Genomic DNA, 24,037 nt, shown 5'->3' on the forward strand with positions numbered 1-24,037 from the left:
TTTATTGTTTTTTAAATTCTGAATAAGCTTCTGAATAAGTTTTACTGGCCGTCTTCTCAATGTCTTTGACATTTTAATCACTGTTACTTGCCTGCATCATTGATTCTAGCATTGTTTGAGTACCAGACATCATGTTTCAGGGCAGCATAGAAGCTTCCTAGACAGAAGCAACATCTCTTTGTGCTAATGTTTCCATGTTTTTGACAATCCTTAAGCTTAGCTTCTGTACTGCAGCCCAGAGCACACTGAGCATGGTTAGTGTCACAATGGCAGAAAGATGGCCTACCAAGATCAGAAAGATTGGGAACTGCTGTAGGACACTTTAGGGTGAAGACACACAAAGCTACTAGTAGCAGCTACTTGTCGTGGCTACTAAAACAAACAATGCTGATCATTTACTGATAATTGTCTCAACGTGTGTTTAGCAGAGTACTCTCAGTATTGTCTATGGCAGGGTATTTTCTGGAGTTTAGCAGCCATTAAAAAGTAGCTGCTACTAGTAGCTCCATGTGTCTTCGCCCCCTTAAAGCAATGAACTGTTACTGTTATAGAACTGCTGAACCTCTTGGCTAAAATAGTACATAAAATATACAAGATGCTACATTTCTAGGCTTTTGTAAACTTTAGTTCTCCTTTAATGTGCTCATATTTCTTGATTCCAGTGCTTGAGAGCTTCTTCCAACATTTCAAAGCATTTATTCTAAGTTTCATGTACTTATTATAAGCCTCCTATTCTTTTTTTCCCGTTATTGATTTTTCAATTTCCCTGTACTGCATGCGTCTTTTTAATGCTGTATCCATTATCCTCAATCTTCTCAAAATAATACTGCTTGCTCTTTTAACCACTCTCAAAATGGTATGATATATCCTTTTTTTCCTACATCGTTTTCTTCTATTTTTCCTTTTGCTAGCATGGTTTGTTGTGTTTACAGTTGGAGTACAAACTAGGGTAGTGTCCTAGTTGTAAACTTTAATAAAATGTGATATTCTGTTTCCAGAGTGGATGAGCAGATGCTTCTCAGTAAAATTTCAAACATAACACACAGTAACTAGTTAAAATGTGGAATAACAAGCCTATAAGTATCTCAGAAATCAGACAAATTGTGTGCAAGTGTTGTCTAGAGTTGCAAATCCTCACATCCAATCAGCAATTAGTGCTGGTAAATCAACAGCAATAAGACTAATGAAAAAAAAATGATTGGTTGCTTTCAGTTACAACTCAGGAGTTAAATATCCTTGTTTGTGTTTAAAGGTTTTTTTTAACTTTGTCTGTATATAACTACCCAATGTAAGAAACCTAACATAACATGATTTATTTGCAAGACATGAGCGGTTATTTATTACTTACAGGGCAGGATGCAAAGTATACAAAACAGGCACAATCTGCCATATTTCCTGCACTCTGCCCTTAAACAGAGTGTGCTACCCATAAATACAGTATTTATTTTTTCATGAGAGGTGGTTGATGAAAGGTGCACCCCCACCCATTCCCTACCTGTCCCCTAACTTTTCTCGCTCCCTACCTGTCCCCTAACTTGTCTCACTCCCTACCTGTCCCCTAACTTGTCTCACTCCCTACCTGTCCCCCAACTTTTCTCGCTCCCTACCTGTCCCCTAATTTGTCTCGCTTCTTACCTGTCCCCTAACTTGTCTCGCTCCCTACCTGTCCCCTAACTTTTCTCGCTCCCTACCTGTCCCCTAATTTGTCTCGCTCCCTACCTGTCCCCTAGCTTTTCTCGCTCCCTACCTGTCCCCTAACTTGTCTCGCTCCCTACCTGTCCCCTAACTTGTCTCGCTCCCTACCTGTCCCCTAACTTGTCTCGCTCCCTACCTGTCCCCTAACTTGTCTCGCTCCCTACCTGTCCCCTAACTTGTCTCGCTCCCTACCTGTCCCCTAACTTGTCTCGCTCCCTACCTGTCCCCTAACGTTTCTCGCTCCCTACCTGTCCCCTAACGTTTCTCGCTCCCTACCTGTCCCCTAACTTGTCTCGCTCCCTACCTGTCCCCTAACGTTTCTCGCTCCCTACCTGTCCCCTAACGTTTCTTGCTCCCTACCTGTCCCCTAACTTGTCTCGCTCCCTACCTGTCCCCTAACTTGTCTCGCTCCCTACCTGTCCCCTAACTTGTCTCGCTCCCTACCTGTCCCCTAACTTGTCTCGCTCCCTACCTGCCCCCTAACTTGTCTCGCTCCCTACCTGTCCCCTAACTTGTCTCGCTCCCTACCTGTCCCCTAACTTGTCTCGCTCCCTACCTGCCCCCTAACTTGTCTCGCTCCCTACCTGTCCCCTAACTTGTCTCGCTCCCTACCTGTCCCCTAACTTGTCTCGCTCCCTACCTGCCCCCTAACTTGTCTCGCTCCCTACCTGTCCCCTAACTTTTCTCGCTCCCTACCTGTCCCCTAACTTGTCTCACTCCCTACCTGTCCCCTAACTTTTCTCGCTCCCTACCTGTCCCCTAACTTTTCTCGCTCCCTACCTGTCCCCTAACTTGTCTCGCTCCCTACCTGTCCCCTAACTTTTCTCGCTCCCTACCTGTCCCCTAACTTGTCTCGCTCCCTACCTGTCCCCTAACTTGTCTCGCTCCCTACCTGTCCCCTAACTTGTCTCGCTCCCTACCTGTCCCCTAACTTGTCTCGCTCCCTACCTGCCCCCTAACTTGTCTCGCTCCCTACCTGTCCCCTAACTTGTCTCGCTCCCTACCTGTCCCCTAACTTGTCTCACTCCCTACCTGTCCCCTAACTTGTCTCGCTCCCCAGAGTATAATGGCAAAAGGAAAATGAATCTTTCAAAAATGGTGGTAAAAATATATATTATTGCACAATATAAATATTGGCCATACTTGCATATTGACCATATTTTAGTAATTTTGTATATGGATAATTTATTTTGCAAAGAATATACTATATACAGTATAAATTCTTATTGTGACCAATTCCATACCATTCAGTTAGTTTAGAAGGAGATGGAATTCTGGACTTGTTGACCATCACAAAAAGATTTGCTATCTTATGTAGCATATTACTTGGGGAGTTGGTTGCATTCCTCTGAATCAACATGTAGAACGTTTTGGATCAATTTTCCTTGAAAAATATATACTTTCCTTATTTCAGTTTCAGGAACATGCAAAAACTTGAATGGTAATGCACACATTCAAGAGAGAGAGAGAAGAAACTAGGGACTGAGAGTAAGAACTTGGCACTGAAGGTAAATATATTTGAAATATATCTCTAAAGAAAACGTGGTTCATACATCCAAGGTTGTATATTCAAAGATTGCTTTTGAAGCTAAAGATGAATCAACCACCAACAGGAAGAGTCAGCAGCACTCTTGCAATAAGGGAAATGGTGTTTGGACATCAGGGAAGTTAGGGCAAATTGCAGTAGAAGGCAAGAAACACATATGAAGAAATATCTGCTTATGTAGAAAAGATTAATAAAAACTGCCTGAACTTAAATATAAATTAAATCTTGTTACTCGTAAGAACCATTTTACGACCACTCCAAGACTAAAAGTTTAATGCAACCCCATCCTCACCTTTGCCACTGTGAAGTGATGTATTCTGGGGTTTAAAGCCCCTCTGCTTCTAATACTGTGTGGTGCACTGATTCTCTAAAAAACAGAGGGACTTCAAGTTACAGAATCCATAACAGCACAGTAGAAGAAGGTGAAGATGGAGGTAGATTACCCTGGGAGTCTAAGGGGGTTGGGGAACTGGTGCCTGTAGCATAGACAGGAAACTCAACTGAATAAGCTTATGGCAAAAAAGCGGGGACGGGGGGGGTATATTTTCCCTTTTATGTGCTCTTATTATAGCCTCACTCATCTGCTGAATTCAGTATGCACCCTGTAAAAAGGATGGTTATTTTGTAAAAATAAATGTAATATAATATCAGTTTGTACATCAACATTCTATGTGAAACAAGTAGATTATGCCAATGTTTTACACACAAGGCTTCATTTATTATAGCCCTGGACAGAAGATCACTAATTGGTGCAAAACCAAACCTCTTAGTGCTTGGTTCCTAGCGCTTGAATCTAGCATTGCTGCCCATTGTGGCAAATTAAAGTTCCAACACAAAGAGACGAGTACAACACTGACAGACACAAGACAGGATTGTACATAATGCTTAGTATAGGCAGATTCTGCTGCATCCCTGCTTGTACATTAGAAAATATAAGTTATTGGGCAGGATAGGGGATTTAAAACCAACATATTCGAGCATGTCTGCCAGTTTGTCTAGACAACCTATAAGATCAGGAGGAAAAATACACACCCAGGTACAGTCAGGTGATTATGACCTCAAAATGCAAATGTTATTATTTTGAGGCAATAAATGATATCTCTGTAAAATGATTGTTGCCATTTTGCTTGGTATAAAGATTCTGGTAAAAAGGTTGTGGAGAACTCCCTATAGTAATTTGCGTCTGTAAATATATACATATTATAATGTTTTACATGTAGAACTCTTAATTGCAGGAGTATTGAAATACATTGCCTTACGTGCATTTAAAAATCACAGAGTAGATGACTAATATTGGGTCCTGGTTACAGTGTCCTTCCTTAGTGCAAATTAACACTTTCTAATTTCTGTTTCTTTAATATAATCTACTGATATAGTAACTTAATATACTAACTGCTTGTGCAGATTGGATATTTTTAGACTTAATCCCATTATACAGTACATACTGAATGTAATTTAAATCGTCTTTGTTCTTCCAATAAACAGTCCTGCTTGGACAAACATGAACTACACACTGGACAGAAACAAAATAGTTTAAAATTGACATTGTTCAAAAATAAAATTCACTGTCATCTATAAAGTGCGATTATACCCAGCTAACTTAACAAATCTGGTATTGATGATAAAAAAATATGTGCCACGTCAGATAAACTGTCATGATACTGGCAGCTGTGTTCCAAATTGTTACAGATAATAGAGACTATTTTCTAAGTTGAGGAGAATTGCATGTATTAGATTGATTCCTGCTCAAATGAGAATTCTATATCTGTTAGGTGCATGGTATACTTTCTATTATATCCAGTTACTTATCATCAAATAGCAGTGTACACTAGAATGCTCTCAGTTAATGATAAAAGAGACAAGTAATAGACTTTACAGCTGATAAAAGGGAAGAATTCACACACCACACTGAGTACAGCTTTCTATGTTACAGTTTCACAGACATTTACTGATCTGAGATGATTAGAAGAATTTCTATGGGCCGACATAAATATTTTGCAGTCAGATCAAAGTAAGTATGTTATTGTATCTATATTATATTCACCCAACTTGAATATTACTAGAAAATAAAGAATTGTCTTCTGCACTGTAAACATTTAAATAAATACCCAGTACAGTTGTTTTTCCTTTAAAATGTATAGATTATTATAAAGACTTTATCCCCACAAACAGATAACACCTTTAATGGGCTGGTATTAATGTTCCTGCAGCTGGCATACAGTTAAGTGGTTACCCCTTGTCAGTATAAAAGGGAAGGGAGTACCTAATTTATTTCTCTTGAAATACTTTTATGAATGTGTGTTCAAAATCTGGTGTCAGAGTGGAGCCCACTGAAGATGATGTTCGTCTTGAGGCCAAAGACCTAAGTGAGAGCCCAGGCTGGTGAGAAGGAATCCATGGACAAAGATTAGTCAGATGAGGGTTAGATCTTATACTGAGAGGGGTGGAAGATGAGGAAAAGGGGGCTGATGTAAAATACAATGGCATAATAACAGGAGCAAGTGGAATAGTGGCCATGGCAAGGACTCATTCTCCCACCTGTTCTCTCTCAATGCAAGGTACACTGGGAGCACATTCCCCCACCTGCAAATGCTCTAGTGCCCAGCACATCCCTGACATTATGGCATGGGTGCCTTTTTTTAGCTGGTAGCATGCACAGTGTGTTCACTATCTTCAAAAGAGCATAAGAGAAAGACATAGAGAAAGAAAGCGGAGGAGTAAAAGGCAGACAACAAATAAGTAAAAACAGTAAAGGACAAGAAGGTGGAAGAAGAAAAGAGAAGACTTAAGAGAAACTACAAAATGGGAGATAAAATATTGGAAAATTTCATAAATTAAATAGAAATAAAGGATGCAAATCTGTGGGAGAGGATAATATATTGTATTTCAGCTCTACTGTACACCCCTGATATGGAGTCATGTTACCAAATAAGTTCAAGGCTGGAAGGAAAGTGGGATTGAACGCAACTTGCCCATCTTTTTATTACTGTCTCAAGACAAGTTCAAAATCAAATATATTGAATCCAGTTCCAATACATATTTTATTAAGTTGATGTTTTAATGGCATTTTGGTGGTGAATAATTCTGTCTTCATTTGCATAATAAGAGCATATAGACCAAACATTTACAGGAAATAGAATACACATTACACTACACCCCTGCCCCTATACAAAATATGAATGGCAAGCTAATGGCTTCCGATTTGTTTTACCTCATACAGCTACTATAATTCATCATAATACATTTCCTTAACTAATCACTTAAACACTATTATGTTTGATCCTTGGCTTTTTAAAAAGCTTCCGTTGGAAATATTAATGATTATTTCAATATAAATGAATCAATTTCTTTTTAATACAGTGCTAGGTCATGTGTAAAATGTTCCAGCATACAATGTATTGGAAAAAATTAATATTTAATGTTGGCAGGAATAGTATTCATCCGCTAAAGAAATATATTTTAATATCAATATTATTCTAATGTTCTATCACAACTATAAGAATGATTACCTTTGGGATTCAGTAAAGAATAGCAGTATCTTTTGTCTTTTTACTGGGACATGGAAGTTTCTGCAAGCAACTGAACCAGAAAGAAATCAACAAAAATGAAGAATTTTTACTTAAAATATAATGAAATAGTGCCAATAGTAAAGTATTTTTCTGTTTTCCACTATTTTTACACCATAGCTAAAATGTACTAAAGTTAGCCATAGACAAAAAGATCTAAATTATTGTCAACTCAGTCTGTAGAGGTCAAATTCACAGCTAATGTCAGCTGAAGCGTGTTAGCACACAGGCCACTGTCCAATGGAAATCATGCCCCCACAAGCGACAAAGAGCCCCAAAATACCCCATTCCTTTTGATTGTTTAACAACTGAATAAGGTATAAATAGTGAATCATATAATAGCTATAAATAAATATTTATAAGAGCTTATTACAATGCAGCTTATGCTGCTTTTTACAGAATCTTATATTTACTCCCACTCACACTCATTATTAGTTTTGATTTTCTACATATTTATAAAAACATATTTATGAAGTTTGAAGCTCATTAGTTTTACTAAAAACTTTACTCTGATTGAAGTTGAACTAAATAAACAGGACACTAGGGGCTGGTTTACTAAAATGTGTTTTTTTCTGGCCTTGAAAGTTGTATAAACTTGACATGGTATAAATTCGAATTAAACTCAAATATAGTTGTATTTATAAAATGTCACGATAATGCTTGAATCATTCGTATGAAAATTTAGAGTTTACATTCGAAAGTCTCACATTTTTTGAGCTGAAATTATCGTTAAAACTAGAAAAATGGGAGTTTGTTTCCATGAATTATTCCAAACAGGAATTGCACAAGCAGTCATTTTAGGAGCAGTGGCACTCAATTTTGGAAAACAATAATGTGTTTAAGTTTCACTTGAAACTGGGTGAACTAGAAAACAATGATGGAATTAACTTCACCTTGAAAACGTGTGAAATAAAAAACAATGAGGGGATAAACTGCCTCTTGAAACTGGGCGAGGGGGTTCATTTTCTCTTGAAACTGGGTGAAACAAAAAACCATGGGGGATTAATTTCTCCTTGAAACGGTAAAACAGAAAACAATGAAGGGAATTAACTTTCTCTCGAAACTTGGTGAAACAGAAAACAATGAAGGAGTTAACTTTTTGAAATTGAGTAAAAGAAAAACAATGAGGGGATGAGGCTGTCACTAACTACTCTATCCCTCTACTCTTCTAAGCCTAGCATAGGACTCAATGGTTCTCGACAAATTAAACCTGCCAATTTTTTTTTTTGACAAAAAAGTTAACTAAACATTAATAAATCAATAATTATTTGTAAATTTAGCAAATTCCATTCATAAATCTAGAAAATATCTAGAAGTATGAAAAAATATACTTTTTCTCAAAATTGCTTAGTAAATGTACCCCTATGTTGTTACATACAGCAGATTTATTAACATTCGCAGTTTTGGTGTTTTTTAAAACCAGGATTAAGATCACTTTCTCTTAAAACAGGAATTCTAAATTTTTTAAGTAATTTTTGCATTTTACTGCCAATAGATTCGCCACATAAGTTCCACCTAGAACACTATATTTATTCTGCAGAGAGCTTTATCATACCTGAGTAAAGAGCCCTAGAAGCTTTCTCTGTTAGTTTAAGATAGCAGCTGCCATTTTAAGTAGCTTCCTGCTACAGCTCTAGCCATTATAGCTCAGATTACACATTCCTAAGGGTAGGGGGAGGGAGTTTCATGAATTCTTATGAGAGGGAGAGCAGGAGAAAGCTGTGCAGACTCTGGCCCCGGAAATGAAGGATTTTTCTGAGAGAAGAAGTCAGATACCCAAGAACATGTTTACAAAAAAGGAGACAAGAAATCCTGTGTTTCTTTTGATAGAGGACTCAGTGCAGCTTTTCTATGAGTGCTTATGGCTGTATTTACATAGATCTTTCTATAAAGCATTCTTAGTTTATACATTACCTTCTCCTTTAAGAAAAACAAAAAAAAACAGAAGAAAAAGCACAAAAACCGAAACTTCTTTTGTTTTGTGACACAAATGACATGAAAACAACAAAGCAAAGAAAGATCTTCCATCTTCTCTCAGTTAATTTTAGCGCCTGCACTTCTTTTGTGCTCTCACTTTGTTTAACCTCCAAACTGTAAAATAATGTGTGCATTTAGCACATTTTTATTGTAGCAATCTTTTCCAGAGTTCAATGACTAGAATTTTTACTAAGGGCAAAGTAAGATGAAGCGTATATACTCTTCGCTCAGCCCTGCCAGGTTGAGAGAAGCGTATCTGCTTCTGTATGCTTCTCTGTGCAGTGTTGGACTGGCCCACCAGGATACCAGGAAAACTCCTGGTGGGCCCTCCTGCTCACCTAACCATTTGCCTTGTATGCCTACACCATGGCCATTACTCAATTCTATATGAGAAGAAACATAAGAAATGGAAGAAAGGATAGATATATAGTATGTAAAAAAAGTTAGTCAACAGAGAAGGGGAGAGTGGGCCTAAGGTCTAAGGTTTTCTGGTGGGCCCTTGCCACCCCAGTAGTCGAACACTGCCTCTGTGTGCCTGCCTTAAAGACTATGGCAACTGCCTGAGTGTGGACACACAGAGCTGAGCGGATCGGCGGTTGGCCTGTTGATTGTTGATTGCTAGTCAACTTAAGTGTTGCAATTTGTTGCTCTAAAATCTCTAACTTGAGTTTCTAAAGCACAATTTGTCAGTCCTATTGCAATTCTGCGTACATTTTACAAACTGTGCCCTGACTCCAAACTTTAATCTTGCAACCACTTATCTTACCAGTTAGAGTGCACAAACCAGGTGTTTTAAGATTGCCACTTAAACAGCATCCAGTTACAAAGTTGCCACAAACCCCACTGGAGTCCGAGTAGTTCTATTTATACTGTCTGTTTAGGTACAACTAATCAAACCCACTGACCTCAAACTGAGGTCAATCTAACTGCCAAGTACTGAAGCTACTGACAAACTTGCTGAAATCCTCTTATCACCACCAAACTCTGTTATTTAACACATGGGAAAGCAAAACTGTGGACACAATTAATAGACTGCAATTAAACACTCAGGCCTTATTTTAAATATCAGATAATAAAAGATATTTATTTTCTGTTGTTTTTGCTTTAGGCTAATGGCTCAATGAGAGATTAGTTGCTACCGTGGGTGACTAATCTCTCCGAAATGCCTTTCCACCAGCAACAAAGTAAACCACCGGTAGAAAGGCAAACGCATTGCTTTGTTTTCCAAAGTTGCGCAAAGCTGCTGGACAAAACTTTGCGCTATTTCAGAAAGACTAAGCAATGCATATGCCCTTCGGTGGAAAGGCATTTCGGAGAGATTAGTTGTCTGTGATAGCAGAGATTTATTGCAGGTGACTAAACTCTGTGTGGAGCATTAGGCTTTTGCTGCTACTAGCTAGAGAATGAGTGTTATTGACAAACTATTACCCTTGTCCTAATCATTTCCAGTCTCTTTAAATGGAAGCACAGTTAGACTCTTACTACTTTTACTAAAAAAATACTAATATGAGTTCCTAAGTTAGAAATATCTGATATACAGTAGCAAAGATATAATTTACTTATCCTAACCAAGTAAGAACAAATCCTCATTCAATTATAACAGATATGTTCCCAACCTAATGATTAATAATTAACTTGAAATGAAGAATGGTCAACCACTTCACAATTATAGAAAATACAAAACATTATCTTTGTGCATCTACATAACTGTTTTCCATGTATTATTATCATACTAGATAATTACCTTTCATACATAAATGCATTTTGAGTACTAAATTACATCTTAACCTAAATTAAGGTGCTGTAATGTTGTGATAAAATATGTGCCTGGTGAAGGAAGTTTTGTTGGACTTTGACTTTGGGTGCTGTGACAGTATAAATATTTTAAAAAATGGCTGCCATTGTTTTTTCACTATAAACTTGATGTATCTCAAAATTCACTGTTCAGGAAACATAGTTACATAGTTACATAGGGTTGAAAAAAGACCAGCGTCCATCAAGTTCAACCCATCCAAGTAAACCCAGCACACCTAACCCACACCTACCAATCTATACACTCACATACATAAACTATAAATACAACCACTAATACTAACTGTAGATATTAGTATCACAATAGCCTTGGATATTCTGATTGTTCAAGAACTCATCTAAGCCCCTCTTAAAGGCATTAACAGAATCTGCCATTACCACATCACTAGGAAGGGCATTCCCCAACCTCACTGCCCTCACCGTGAAAAACCACCTACGCTGCTTCAAATGGAAGCTCCGTTCCTCTAATCTAAAGGGGTGACCTCTGGTGCATTGATTGTTTTTATGGGAAAAAAGAACATCCCCCAACTGCCTATAATCCCCTCTAATGTACTTGTACAGAGTAATCATGTCCCCTAGCAAGCACCTCTTTTCCAGAGAAAACAAAATCTTCCATCCCCTTAACCAGTTTAGTTGCAGTCTCTGCACTCTCTCCAGCTCATTAATATCCTTCTTAAGGACTGGAGCCCAAAACTGCACCGCATACTCAAGGTGAGGCCTTACCAGGGAAATGTGTCAGTATACTGTAGGTATAAAACAGCAAGGGGGGATCTTTTTTATAGTGACCAGCAGGGATTGGGACTGAGGAAATGTCAATAAACACTGGTTTCAGTGGGCTATTAAAGTTTAAACTTTGCCCCAACTAGCTGCACTGGTATTATATTATATATATATTATAATTTCCTGGGAAGTCACACCAAGCCGGCTCAGTGACATGATCAACGAGCACCAGACCAACATATCCAAGGTACAGTATGCAGCCCCTCTGGCAGAGCCACCTTCTTCTCTGATGGTGTCCAGTTAGATACTAAGTGCATATTCAGTGATTAGCAACATTTTTCACCAGGTTTTGCCGGGTGAAAAACACCCATAGACTCCAATGACTGTCACATACAGTAGATGACTGACCAAGACTTCAGGCTGCAGTAGGGGAACATTAACCCTATAGGTCCCCTGCAAAAAGATTTGTAATCAATGTCTCTCCAACTGGTTAAAATATAATGAACAATAATGAATAATATGCTCTACATGTAGAATATAAACTGTACTTTGTACTTTATGTCATTTTATTTTTTCCTTTTTCAAATACATCACTGCAAGGAAAAAAACATGTGGAGTGTCAGGCTTCTCTTACATAACCCAGTGCTCATTTGGCTCAATTTAAACTTGTGAATTATATCAATTTAATCTGTTCCATGCTGTATTACTAATGGTGTGCACATAGCAAGATGACTCCAAGCTCTCAGTACTTATAAGTAATAATAATAGTAGGTCATAGGCTAAATTCGTTTTTAGTATTTCCTGTTGTTCTGTCACTTCTTTAGCACACAGCATTTACCATACTGTACACAAGGCTGTCAAAATAACCATCTTAATCTGTACAGCCACCAAAACATTTTTTTTTCATTGTTTTTCAATTCTCTTACATTCATAGAAATAGTATTTATCATTAATATTACTTGCTATGAAAGAATTTTATGACAGGGTAATATTGCCTTTCTGATAAATGAGGATTATGCACTCAAATAATTTTCAATTACCCTGGGGTTGCATTGTGTCTGTGTATGTCACTGAAGGAGCGATGCAAACAGAAATCAAAAACCTGTTCTCAAAATGTAGGTGTGGGACCTGTTATACAGAATGCTCTGGACCTGGGGTTTTCTGGATAAGGGGTATTTTCATAATTTGGATCACCATACCTTAAACCCAGCAGGATTGTTTTGCCTCCAATAAGGATTTATTATATTTAGCTGGGATTAAGTACAAGGTACTGTTTTATTATTACAGAGAAAAATGTAATAATGTTTAAAAAATGTCATTATTTGATTAAAATGGAGTCTATGGGAGATGAAATTTCCTGTAATTCTGAGCTTTCTGGATAACAGGTTTCAAGATATAGGATCCCATACCTGTACTGAGAAAAACTAATATATATTCTAATATTTAATTACTAGGCATGCAGGGAGAAGGTCATATAGCATATGGTATAACCTGGCACCTAAGGGCCCATTTACTGTTTATACCCAAAGGTAGAAAAGGTTTTAGAAAGTGGCAACAAAAATATTGACCAAAGGGATTTAAAAATATGATTGCACAATTTATCCATATGTTATTAGAATAATTACATAATTAATTTCTATTAATTCTTTATTTACAGTCAAAAGAGAGAAATTATCACTGGTCGGACTCATTAACTTCAGTTCAAGAATTAATTAAATTTACGCAATCTGTTTTTGAAGATGAAATATAGCAAAATTAATTAAGACTTCATGAACGACGTAGGATATTTTGCCCTTTTAAATGCGAAGAAAATTGTCCATAAGCAAACATAATATAACACCTTAAGGCTTACTGATCACACTGTGTACATTTTCTATTAGCTTTTTTCCTATAGGAATACAGACAGAGTGAAGTCTTTCTATTTATTTATTGATTGTTTTTTTTGAATCCGCAAAGGAAACTTCACATTTGCATAAAATGAAAAAGATGTATATTTTGATGAAAACTAGTTTAAATATTGCATTTATTATTCCTTAGAATATTCTGCCATTGACATTTTTATTTCCACATAGTCACCTTTTTAATAAAGAATAATAAAAGGTAGTATTATATAAAAAAAAAGGCCCTAAGTAAGAATATTGTGTAGAAATTATTCATTCCCTTCCCAGTGTAAGCACTGCAGGACATAATATAACTGATGCCAATGTAATTAGTGGGAACGTCTCCAGTCCTGTCAAAATATCTGGGATGCTTCCTTTGGGGAAAGATAAAAGCAGATTATATCAACCCTGTTCTTTGAATGATATTTGACCTTCGATAAAATTGCAGAAAGCCTGTTGAACTAGAGTCTCAGGAGATGGTTTAAAATAATTAAAAAAATAAATAGATGAATATGTTCAAGTATTTCAAAAAATCAACGCAGTCTTTAATACTGAACATGTGAGGATTTTTAGGAGCTAGCATAGCATTATAATAAGTGATATTTTATCCTAGTAATTCTCTGGATCATTCACAAGTCCTTTACAAATCATTTAGAGTATGCTATTCTGAGACAATTTGCAATTGGTCTTCATTTATTGTAGTTATTGTTTTTTTTTAATTATTTAGCTTTTTGTTCAGCAGCTCTCCAGTTTGCAATTTTAGCACCTGGTTGCTACGGCCCAATTTAACCTAGCAGCCAGCCAGTGGTTTGAAAGAGAGAGATGATAATATGAATAGAGGAGGGCCTAAATAAAAATCTAAATGATAAAAAGTAACAAGAAAAAGTGACAATAACATTTTAGGAATAGTTTTTTGCCTACTGGGGTTAGGGACCCCTATTTGAAAGCTGGAAAGAATGAGAAAAGGCAGGCAAATCATTAAAAAAAACAATTGAAAAGATTGCTTATATTATAAGCTGCTATAACATGCTAAAAGTGAACCTGAAGGTGCACCACCCTTCTAAAATTCTGTTGAATGTTTTTTTTAAAAAACACAGGAAATAAAGTTGTAAAGGCTGAATGGAGCATCAGTTGTCCTACACCCACAGTATTTTAGAAGGAAGGAAGGAAGGAAATCCTTTTTAAACTTTACAAGCTTTCCATAACGTATTTTACCAGTTGCTGAGCTTCTAACCTATAACTGATGTGCTATCACACTTGTTTTGCCTGCCAAGTGATGTACTCCAAGTAAATGCCAGTGCTGGATAAAATAAAGGATGTATAAAAGGCTACACAAGTTGAAAGAGGCATTTTACCACTTGATAAAAAAGTATATAGTGCTAATTGAAGGCAGCAGAATTTTTATCTCTTCACTTATGCCCCTAGAGTGAAAATAACTAAAAAAAAATTAAAATCAAAAGGAAAAAATAAACATTCTTTAAAGTCCCCTGCCTGAGCATGGGACAACTGTTGGGTAAAGTAAATAAAGTACCGGTAGGGTAACTGCAGGTATTACTGACCTTGGTTTTAACACTGCCTTATAGTTTGGGGAGTTGTAGGATTTATGCAGGGTAGTTGCACATTCTACATCGAAAAAGTCAAATTCTTTTCCTAACCCAATAAGGTAATTTAGATACATACCATTACATTTTTTGAATGCCAGAGGTTACTGTTACAGTCTATGTCATAGCTGATATAATAACTGATGTTCTTGGTGATGTTTTGTGAGGTCAGTAAGCAGTAATATAATATTTGAAATGTTCTATGTGATGTCATCAGTGACACCATAAATTGTGTGCGCTTTTACCAGATTTTTAATAAATACACCCATAGCAACCAATGTTTGCCTTCAAACAGGTGGCCAGGAAAGGCTACCTGCTGAATGGTTGCTAATGGTTACTGCACCTGGGCAAACTAAGCATCTTCTATTATATTGCATAACCTCATAAACCTAGAATGTCAGTACTACTGCTAATATAATATGATAAAATAATGGCTTTACTATATATAAATTGCAAATGATCAGATTTTTTTTTTAGAACCATAGAATTCCCTTTTCAATATGCAAATTTAAAATGACTAGCACTTCTACAAAATAATTCTTAACAGGTTTAGTTTCTGTTATACAGATAATATTGCACCACATATGGATCTACTGCGAAAAGCTGATGCTTGACAAAAGGAAATTAGAACTGTACATTTTAAGCAGGCATTGTTACCTGAGCGTAATGCTTCCTTCTGGATACTCTCATAGTCATGCCAGTCTTTTCTTCTAAGGCCATCTGTCCATGTGTAGAGCTGAGCCTCACTCACTCCCAGAGAAAATGGCTACATGAAATAATCAATAAAAAAAATACCAGAAGCAATTAACAAAGGATTGTTACTGATAAAAGAACTATGCTCTATAAAATTTATACAAAACAACAATTTATAAATGTTGGGTTTTAAAAGAAATATACACTCAAATTCAATTTCTTATGCGTCATCAAGCCTAAGAAATGTGCCAGAGACTGTACAAAAGTTTTACTTACAGGATTATATCACATTATGTGCAGCTTTTATATTTTATTTGAGCAGAGAGAGCTAAATCCGGGCACTGCCTATGCTGGTATGTGCCAAGACTGACTAGATACTTTACATCCGCAAGGTCCTAACATGACCAGATTAGTCCTATCATTGGAATATTGTGGCATATACCTGCTATTTCTAAATGTATGGATTTAATATCCTCCTTATCCTATATTAGTGTTCTCCTCTAAAGATGACTAGTATGCTGCAGTGCTGTACAATAAATGTGTGTATACTACACTTGACCTACAAAATTACATACAAAAACAAGTTACTTTTTTAGAAAACTGCTATAGTTTATAAAACATTACACATTACACTAGGACAGAAGTGCTAACATGAAGGGCTTTGTGCTCCGTTATTGGTCTCTCCCAAGAATACAGCGCTGCTTGCATAGGCATCTGACACCCTTGCCATTTCTTTCAGACACCTAAGCTAAGGGGCACCAGCAAGTACAACACACAGGAGAGCCCTACCCCACAACATTTTTGCTCTGTGCATCCTGTCTAAGATTTTAAAGTAAGGTGCAAAGCACAACTTGCTCTAAGGTTCCATGGGTGCAGCTGCTCCCTGGATGGGTCCTAAGTAGCCCAGTTTTATGCCACTTAAAGGGTCCAGCACTTGTGCTCACAAGTTTCATAAATCATGTGTTGTTCATTGATGCAAGTACGTTAGTGAATAGCATTGGAATAGATGCAATATTGTGCACTTTTAGGTGCTTTGAACGTGAGCTTGTGTTAGCTAATGAGCCCCAGGAAATACAGAGAGAAATATCTAAATTGTCTCCTATTACATGATTTTTCTTTTAAAAAAAAAAAAAACTTTTATAGTTTATGTGAAACTTTCCATGTATGTTTATTCATTGATTTCAAGCAAATAGCATATTAAGCAAGGAAAGGCGCTCATGGCTGAAACAAATCTTAGCAGGCTCTCCCCAGAGTTCCATTTGTGACACCTGGCATGTAACTTCAGGCTACATGTTTAACTTGGGATAGTCCTGAAGGGGCTGCCGACGTACAGAGCTACATGCAGCATCTGCCTCACTGTTTGATTCCGACATTAACCTGAAAACCCTGTGGGACGCCAGACTTGTAAAGCATATCCTGGATTCTATGGATCAAATTCCTCCAGAAAAGATTAAACATCTGGTTCAATTATTAAAAAGCATAAGGTGAGAAACTCTGAGCCAACGATACCCAAAAGATTTACCCAATTATTTTCCTGAGAATCAAATTAAGTTATTAACACGCATCATGTTCTTTGCAGCATTGTTGATGGTTGTTTTGCACCTGTCTTATAGAAAGCTAAATGTCCCTGAAATAAGTCACAGTCTGCTGATCTTCACAATATTCTCAACAAATAGTAAATACTGTAGTTTTACACACAGAAATCCAAAGGGGAAATAAAGTATCTGTTAAATAAGAAGAACCCTAAGGTTTTGTTTAATGGCATTCATGCGCTTGGGTCCAAACATGCTTCTTGCACCTCCGCATAGTTGCATTAAGTTGCACTAAGGCCACTGCATCCATCACTCCAACTGCATTTATTTTGACACAGCAGACTCAACTGCTGCAATATGCTGAAATTTTGGGAAAAAACATTGCATGGTGATTTGCGTCTGAAAGTGCACACTGCATTTACTAATAAAATAAATAAACCTTAGGATGTTTAAAAGCAAAATGTTTTTTTTCTGGGGCTATTGCCAAAGGTGCTTTTGGGGAGAATGTAAAAATAGTAATGTAAATGGAAAAATATTTGCATATATAAATTGCATATAAAAACTTCCAATTTGCAATGCAGTATTCATTGTTATTTATTGCATAGCACATTTTTAAGCCATTTAATAATATATATTATAATAATAATATATAAAAATATAGCACATTAAACAAGTCCAACTCCTTCAACATGTCCCGGGTTGGCTTTTGGGTCCCTGTTATTTTCAATGGCGTCATGGCACCCATTTCAGCATTAAAATTCCTCAAAGGGTCCTCTCACCCAAAAAGTCACAATTTGTGCCAGGTCTAATTAACACTTGGTAAAAAAAAAAAAATCAGCAACTTTGGGAACCCAAAAGTTTGATTTGTTTTTTGATTTATGAAAACATTTCTAACAGTCAGCACTGTTATTGATCTGATGCATTGAATAAAGTGGATTCTGGTGCAATTTCAGCAGAATTTCACAAATATTAAGGGGTATTAGTGCAAAGAACTAATGATATTTGACTCCTATTTTGTGTATCTTTTTGTGTAAGAATTAAACCATTGTGTTTTACAGAGCTTATCTGTTATATGCTTTATAAATGTACAACTTTGTCTGCCCCATAACTACTCATTAGTATTTATATAAACTCTAGCGGTGCTTCCGAAGAAAACACACATTTTTAACCACTGCAGGGTAATGGTACATTATATTTAGATGCATGCACATTTTTTCATTTTCTTGGTGTTTCTAGTTCTTTAACATCACAAAAATACACAGTTTATTGAAGAAAGAATCAAGCTAATAAATGACACTTAGGGTGACAAATAAAAAAATATAAAGTTGTGAAGCAGATGGTTGGTAAAGAAAAGCTCACACATTTCAAGAGAGAAGTGATGAATTATATCACATCTATTAAAAAAGTGTAACTTATACAGTACATAAATCTGTAGGATGTTTCTTAAAGGAAGAATGCATGCATCATATTTACACAAGTTATAGGTTTTTAGTACAGGAAAACATGTAATACATGCATCAAATTTTATTAAACCAGTTCTGTATGTTTAAATGTTGGATAAATAGCAAATGGCTAAACTTTCAGTAATAGACACCTTTGACTGTAATGGTTTTATTATAAATTGGATCATGATCTTACTATAAATTAAAGTATTCTGGTGCTTAGGGACTGTTCTGTGTTCCACCAGAGGTGGAAAAATTATTTCTGTCATATCAATTAGATAACTGATATCTGAAAGATCTGCAGCTTCTGCTAACCACTGTTCTGCAGTTCTCAAGACGGGATGCTGTGTGGGCATGGTACAGTGCTTCAAAAGCAAAAGGAGGTGCAGTAATCTGGGGAAGGTAGTACCAATATGGGACGCAAGAGGATGGAGAGGGGAATTGCCTTCCATTATAGCACTTTTTTCAGCGAATTAAACAATGAATATATCCCATAACTATAAATGTATTTACATTTCTGGTACAGGTACAGGAGAATACAGAATATTCAGAAACATCAAAACAGTTCTCTGGTTTCTTTGTAATAGAATATATCTCCAACTGTACAGTCATAGAAACGTAACAGCAGGTGACATTGTTGTGACAAAATTCATTATAGTAGCATTAAATTAACACTAATATCTTTAAAATGGAAATATTTTTTTTTCATACAAATTGCAAAAAAAGATTAGGAAAGCACCCTGAGCAATTTTTCATTCTTTTAAGATTACGTATTCTTTAAAATGGGTGGTGGCTACAGTCAACAAGGTGTACATAAGAAGCCCACAATGATGAACATCAATATATGTAGGTATCAAGAAATGTCTCAGTAATAATCCCAGTGAAAAGGACACTACTCCATTCTCAAAGTCAGATTCACTAACTACGAAGGCAAAACTACATTACAGTAAGGTTTTTTTTTATCTCTGCAATACCGTAGACATTGCTAGTAGAGATGTAGCGAACTGTTCGCCGGCGAACTAATTCGCGCGAACATCGGGTGTTCGCAAGTCCGCAAATTCGCGAACTTTTCGTGATGTTCGCAATTTGGGTTCGCCGGCACCGAAAAAATCGCAAAACTTACGATAACGTTACGAATGCTCCGAAAAAGTCGCAAAACTTACGATAACGTTACGAATGCTCCGAAAAAGTCGCAAAACTTACGATAACGTTACGAATGCTCCGAAAAAGTCGCAAAACTTACGATAACGTTACGAATGCTCCGAAAAAGTCGCAAAACTTACGATAACGGTACGACTGCTCCGAAAAAGTCGCAAAACTTACGATAACTTTACGAAAGCGCCGGAAATTACGAAAAAGTCGCAAAATTACCGATCATTTCGAAAAACGGCGTGTGTCAATTTTTCAGAGAAGTTTTTGCCCTTGATCCCCCTCCTGCATGCCACTGTCCAGGTCGTGGCACCCTTTAAACAACTTTAAAATCAGTTTTCTGGCCAGAAATGGCTTTTCTAGGTTTTAAAGTTCGCCTTCCCATTGAAGTCTATGGGGTTCGCAAAGTTCGCGAATATTCGCAATTTTCGGCGGAAGTTCGCGAACTTTTTTTTTGAGGTTCGCTACATCACTAATTGCTAGAGAAGCTTTTTTCCACTATGCTACAACAGTTCTTTATAGAAAAAAAAAATCTTAATATCTGTTCTCCCAGTTTCTCAGGCCAACAATTCTTCAAATCAAGTTGACCAAAACCAACTTTTAAAGAAGAACTAAACCCCTCTGACTGAGTGTACTATTTCAGAGATACAGGGGCACTCATCAACTTTGCAGGGGTGGTATTTGTAAAGATAATGTGCAAAGGATTTAATTCTCCTTTAATGTACCATTAATTATGCACTAGAGTCTCACACAAGGTAAAGAAGCAGCAGAGTTGGAAGTCAAAGGGTAGAAATTACATGTGCTGGGAGCAGGCACCTATTGTTTGGTTAGACAGATTATATATATTTTTAAGCAAAACAGACCGCTTGGGCAAATTCCAGGAAAGAGGTGCTTCAATTCCAACTGATCACATGCAATTTTGAGATTTAAAAAAGAAACCCAATATTTTTTATAAATTTTCTAAATCAAATTTACATTGATCCATAGGAACACTCACCTGCAATTCATATTAATCAATACTGGTTCCATTATATTGTTAGCCTAATTTCAAAGATCAAAATTCCAGCCTATATGAATCAGCATGTACTATACCATTTCCCAATAGGTGATAGAAAGGGCCCTCATGACAAAAAGTTGTTTGACTTCATATTCCATCTCCATCTAATAGCTTTAAAAGTCCTGACTCATTACTATAAAGTAACTAAACATTAAAGTAATTACTATAATCCTCTAAAATGAAATACTTTGAGATTTACCCAGGGTAATCCTATATGCAATGTTATTTATTGCTCACATATCACTTACTATATAATGTGTATTAATTTGAGTTCTAAAGGTCTTCTTACCTGTATAATCTTTTTTATGCAAAGACATTTAAAATCCTTTTATTTCATGCCAAGTTTATTAATTTAAAGTCTGCAATGCTCCATATGTAATCTATTATTTCTAGGCAAACACAGTATGCAAGGCTCAAAATAATTTTAAAATTTACATTTAAGTTAATCCACAAAATATTATAGCTAATTCACCTCTGAGCTTGCTTTTACCCTGTGTTCTCTGTTGGAAAGTAAACAATAAATGCATTAAGATGTATTTAATGCACTGAACCCATTCAAAATGTATATATATATATATATATATAAATAAATATAAAAAACTGAATTGTGTATAACAACATTTGCTTTCTATATCTTTTTTTGTGTAATTTCACAATTTTTGTGTGTTATTTTAGAATTTATGTGTAATCTCATGTCTGTAACAAGCACACTGCTATAAATACATAAATATAAAAAATGACCAATTTTTCACAATATAGAAAAACACATTACAAATATAATTTATTAAACACCTAAAACACCACTAATATAGAAACCTTCATATCTTCATATCAACACTAAAATATGTATAATTTTAGTCTTGTTTAGATCTCCCAGCAGTAAACTATACATTTTTAGCATACTTTACTATGCAGGAAATGGTTTCCTCCAGGAAACCATATATTTTTGCAAATTACAAATGGGTAATCCAAAATGGGTAAATATGTCTGTCTATTCCAGACATATTCCATTGTATTTTTATAAAAACAAAATTGAAAAATTATCTCAAACCTTGAAACACCTCATATTGTTTCCCCCACCAGAGATGTGGGCTAATAGATCCTGCACTTCCGTTGGGGGAAACAATAGCTTTTCTTGAAAGAAAAAAGAAATCTCCGACCAGCACTAGGCTGCATGCAGCAGGAGGGAGCTGCCATTACCATTGTGTTCTCTGAAAGCATCTACTGATGAATAAGACCTCACAGAATGTACTGTATGGTTCCCATTTATATTTATACATTATGACCTTATTCCCCTCCTTCTCTTCTCTAATCTAAAACATTTTAACTTGACAAGCTTATCTTCAAACCATAGTTCTTCCTGTACTCAAATGAAGCGTTACCATTTCTTTGCCAAGTGGAAGAGTCTTTCCTTATGTGAATATATGGCCCTTTTAATACAGAAGAATATTGTTGCTCTTGACTAGCATTGCTTCCTACAACTGAATTATTAACTACCAGTACTTCTATGTCCTTTCCCATGAAGGAATCAACTATCCTTTGTCACACTGTAAAAAGTCTTTGCAAACTCTCATTAGACCAGATCTGCTACTATTACTTTATAAAATGCAAATGCATTTTGACATGATTTGTCCTTCATAAAACTATGTTATTCCAATGTTCCAATAACTTTTTCACTAAAGATTTCAAAGTTACAGGCCTATAAATGGCAGGTTGAGACCTTAAACACCCTATAAGTGTTGGTAATATATCAGCTTTCCTCCAGTCCATTGTTTCTATTCTAGATGAGCGAAAAAAAAAAAAAATATATGTAATGGCCTGGCTAAAAATGAACGAAGGTTTCTTGTAAGTGTATGTGGTGTCTACTGGAAAGTGAACCTTTATTTGTAGTCACATGTAGATATAATTTGTCATGATTAACTTCCTGCCTGCTGTACACTCCTCTTCCCCTCTGTCTAAATACCTACAGTAAAACTTTTAGTAAAAGGTGTCCAGCACTTTTCCAGCCAGTGCATTTATTCCTTGCTCATATCTAGAGCTTTTAACTGCACAAATGAATTGTAATGCATATTTCCTGACACATTGCAAAAATGTTTATGTATCTTAAAAAACATAAAGGGTTATTTTTAACAAAATGTGCTATTCTTGCCTTGTCATTTCTGAAAAGCAAACTTGCAGCTGTTCGCAAACAAACACTGAGTCTTTAAGCAACAGAAAACGTATCTATATATTTAACACTCCAAGGAGAAATGTCAAGTGCCAAGACAAATGAAAGACTCTTAAAGTATAAGATGCCTCTAAAACAGAGCTTTTTTATTTGTTTGAATAAAATGTTGCCAATCTAAACGGCATAACTTGTATAAAACAGAGTAAGGTTCACATTTAAAAGATTATGAAAAGTCAAAACAAAGCCAATAAATATATACAGGTATGGGACCTGTTATCCAGAATGCTCGGGACCTGGGGTTTTCCGGATAAGGGATCTTTCCATAATTTGGATCTCCATAACTTAAATCTTCTAAAAATCAAATAAATATTGAATAAAACCAATAGGCTGGTTTTGCCTCCAATGAGGATTAATTATATCTTAGTTGGGATCAAGTAAAAGGTTCTGTTTTATAATTACAGAGAAAAAGGAAATCATTTTTAAAAATTAAAATTATTTGCTTATAATGGAGTCTGTGGGAGATGGCCTTTCCGTAATTCGGAGCTTTCTGGATAACGGGTTTCCGGATAAGGGATCCAATACCTGTACTAGTAAAAACACCTTTTGTTAAAATCTCAGAAATTAGTCGTAAAGAACACTGAAAATAACAAAATTAAGTGGTGAGTATACTTTGTAAATAAAATAAATAGGCAATCAATGAATCATATATTAATGTAAAATAATTTTGCCTTAAAAGTATTTGCCCAATACTTTTTACATTACCTGTATTATATTATCTGGTCCCCATTGTTCCTCTATGAGGGGGCTGCCATATTTGTGCAGCAGTAGGCTGTTAGCATTAGAAGCTATAACTGACAGGCTGAGAAGGGACAGTCAGGTTGGCAAAACAGTCAGGTTTGGGAACCTCAAGTAACAATTACTTACAAAAGCAGCCCTTGCACCGAAAATCAACATGCCCTATAGACAAGTATTTACATTTATATTTTGAAGAGTAGTTTTTATTGTCAGTTTCACTTTAACATATCTCTGTAGGAAAAGTAACTATCCATGGCCCCAGCAATGCAAACTGATTACTTTAAAAAGTTATACAGCCACCAAAAACTACTCTTTAAAATATTAAGGTACATTACAAGTTACCTATAGGTCACAAATATGGCAGCCCCCTCATAAAGGAAAGATGGGAATCAGATAGGTAATGTA

At 36.1% G+C, this 24,037-nt stretch overlaps 1 protein-coding gene and 1 long non-coding RNA gene across 2 annotated transcripts in view; one reads left to right on the forward strand and one right to left on the reverse strand.

The window, feature by feature from the left end:
• galntl6 (polypeptide N-acetylgalactosaminyltransferase like 6) overlaps positions 1 to 24,037 on the reverse strand; it is a 520,631-nt gene that overhangs the window by 356,653 nt on the left and 139,941 nt on the right. The window contains exon 2 of the mRNA XM_031895455.1: positions 15,455 to 15,563. Coding sequence (XP_031751315.1) covers positions 15,455 to 15,563 — 109 coding nt within the window. The remainder of the gene's footprint in view (positions 1 to 15,454; positions 15,564 to 24,037) is intronic.
• LOC105946250 lies at positions 3,114 to 13,260 on the forward strand. Its single transcript, XR_001924895.2, has 3 exons — positions 3,114 to 3,203; positions 5,175 to 5,252; positions 12,974 to 13,260. It is a non-coding gene; the product is annotated as an uncharacterized LOC105946250 (long non-coding RNA).

This window comes from Xenopus tropicalis, chromosome 1 (genome assembly GCF_000004195.4).
Source record: "Xenopus tropicalis strain Nigerian chromosome 1, UCB_Xtro_10.0, whole genome shotgun sequence".
NCBI lineage: Eukaryota > Metazoa > Chordata > Amphibia > Anura > Pipidae > Xenopus > Xenopus tropicalis.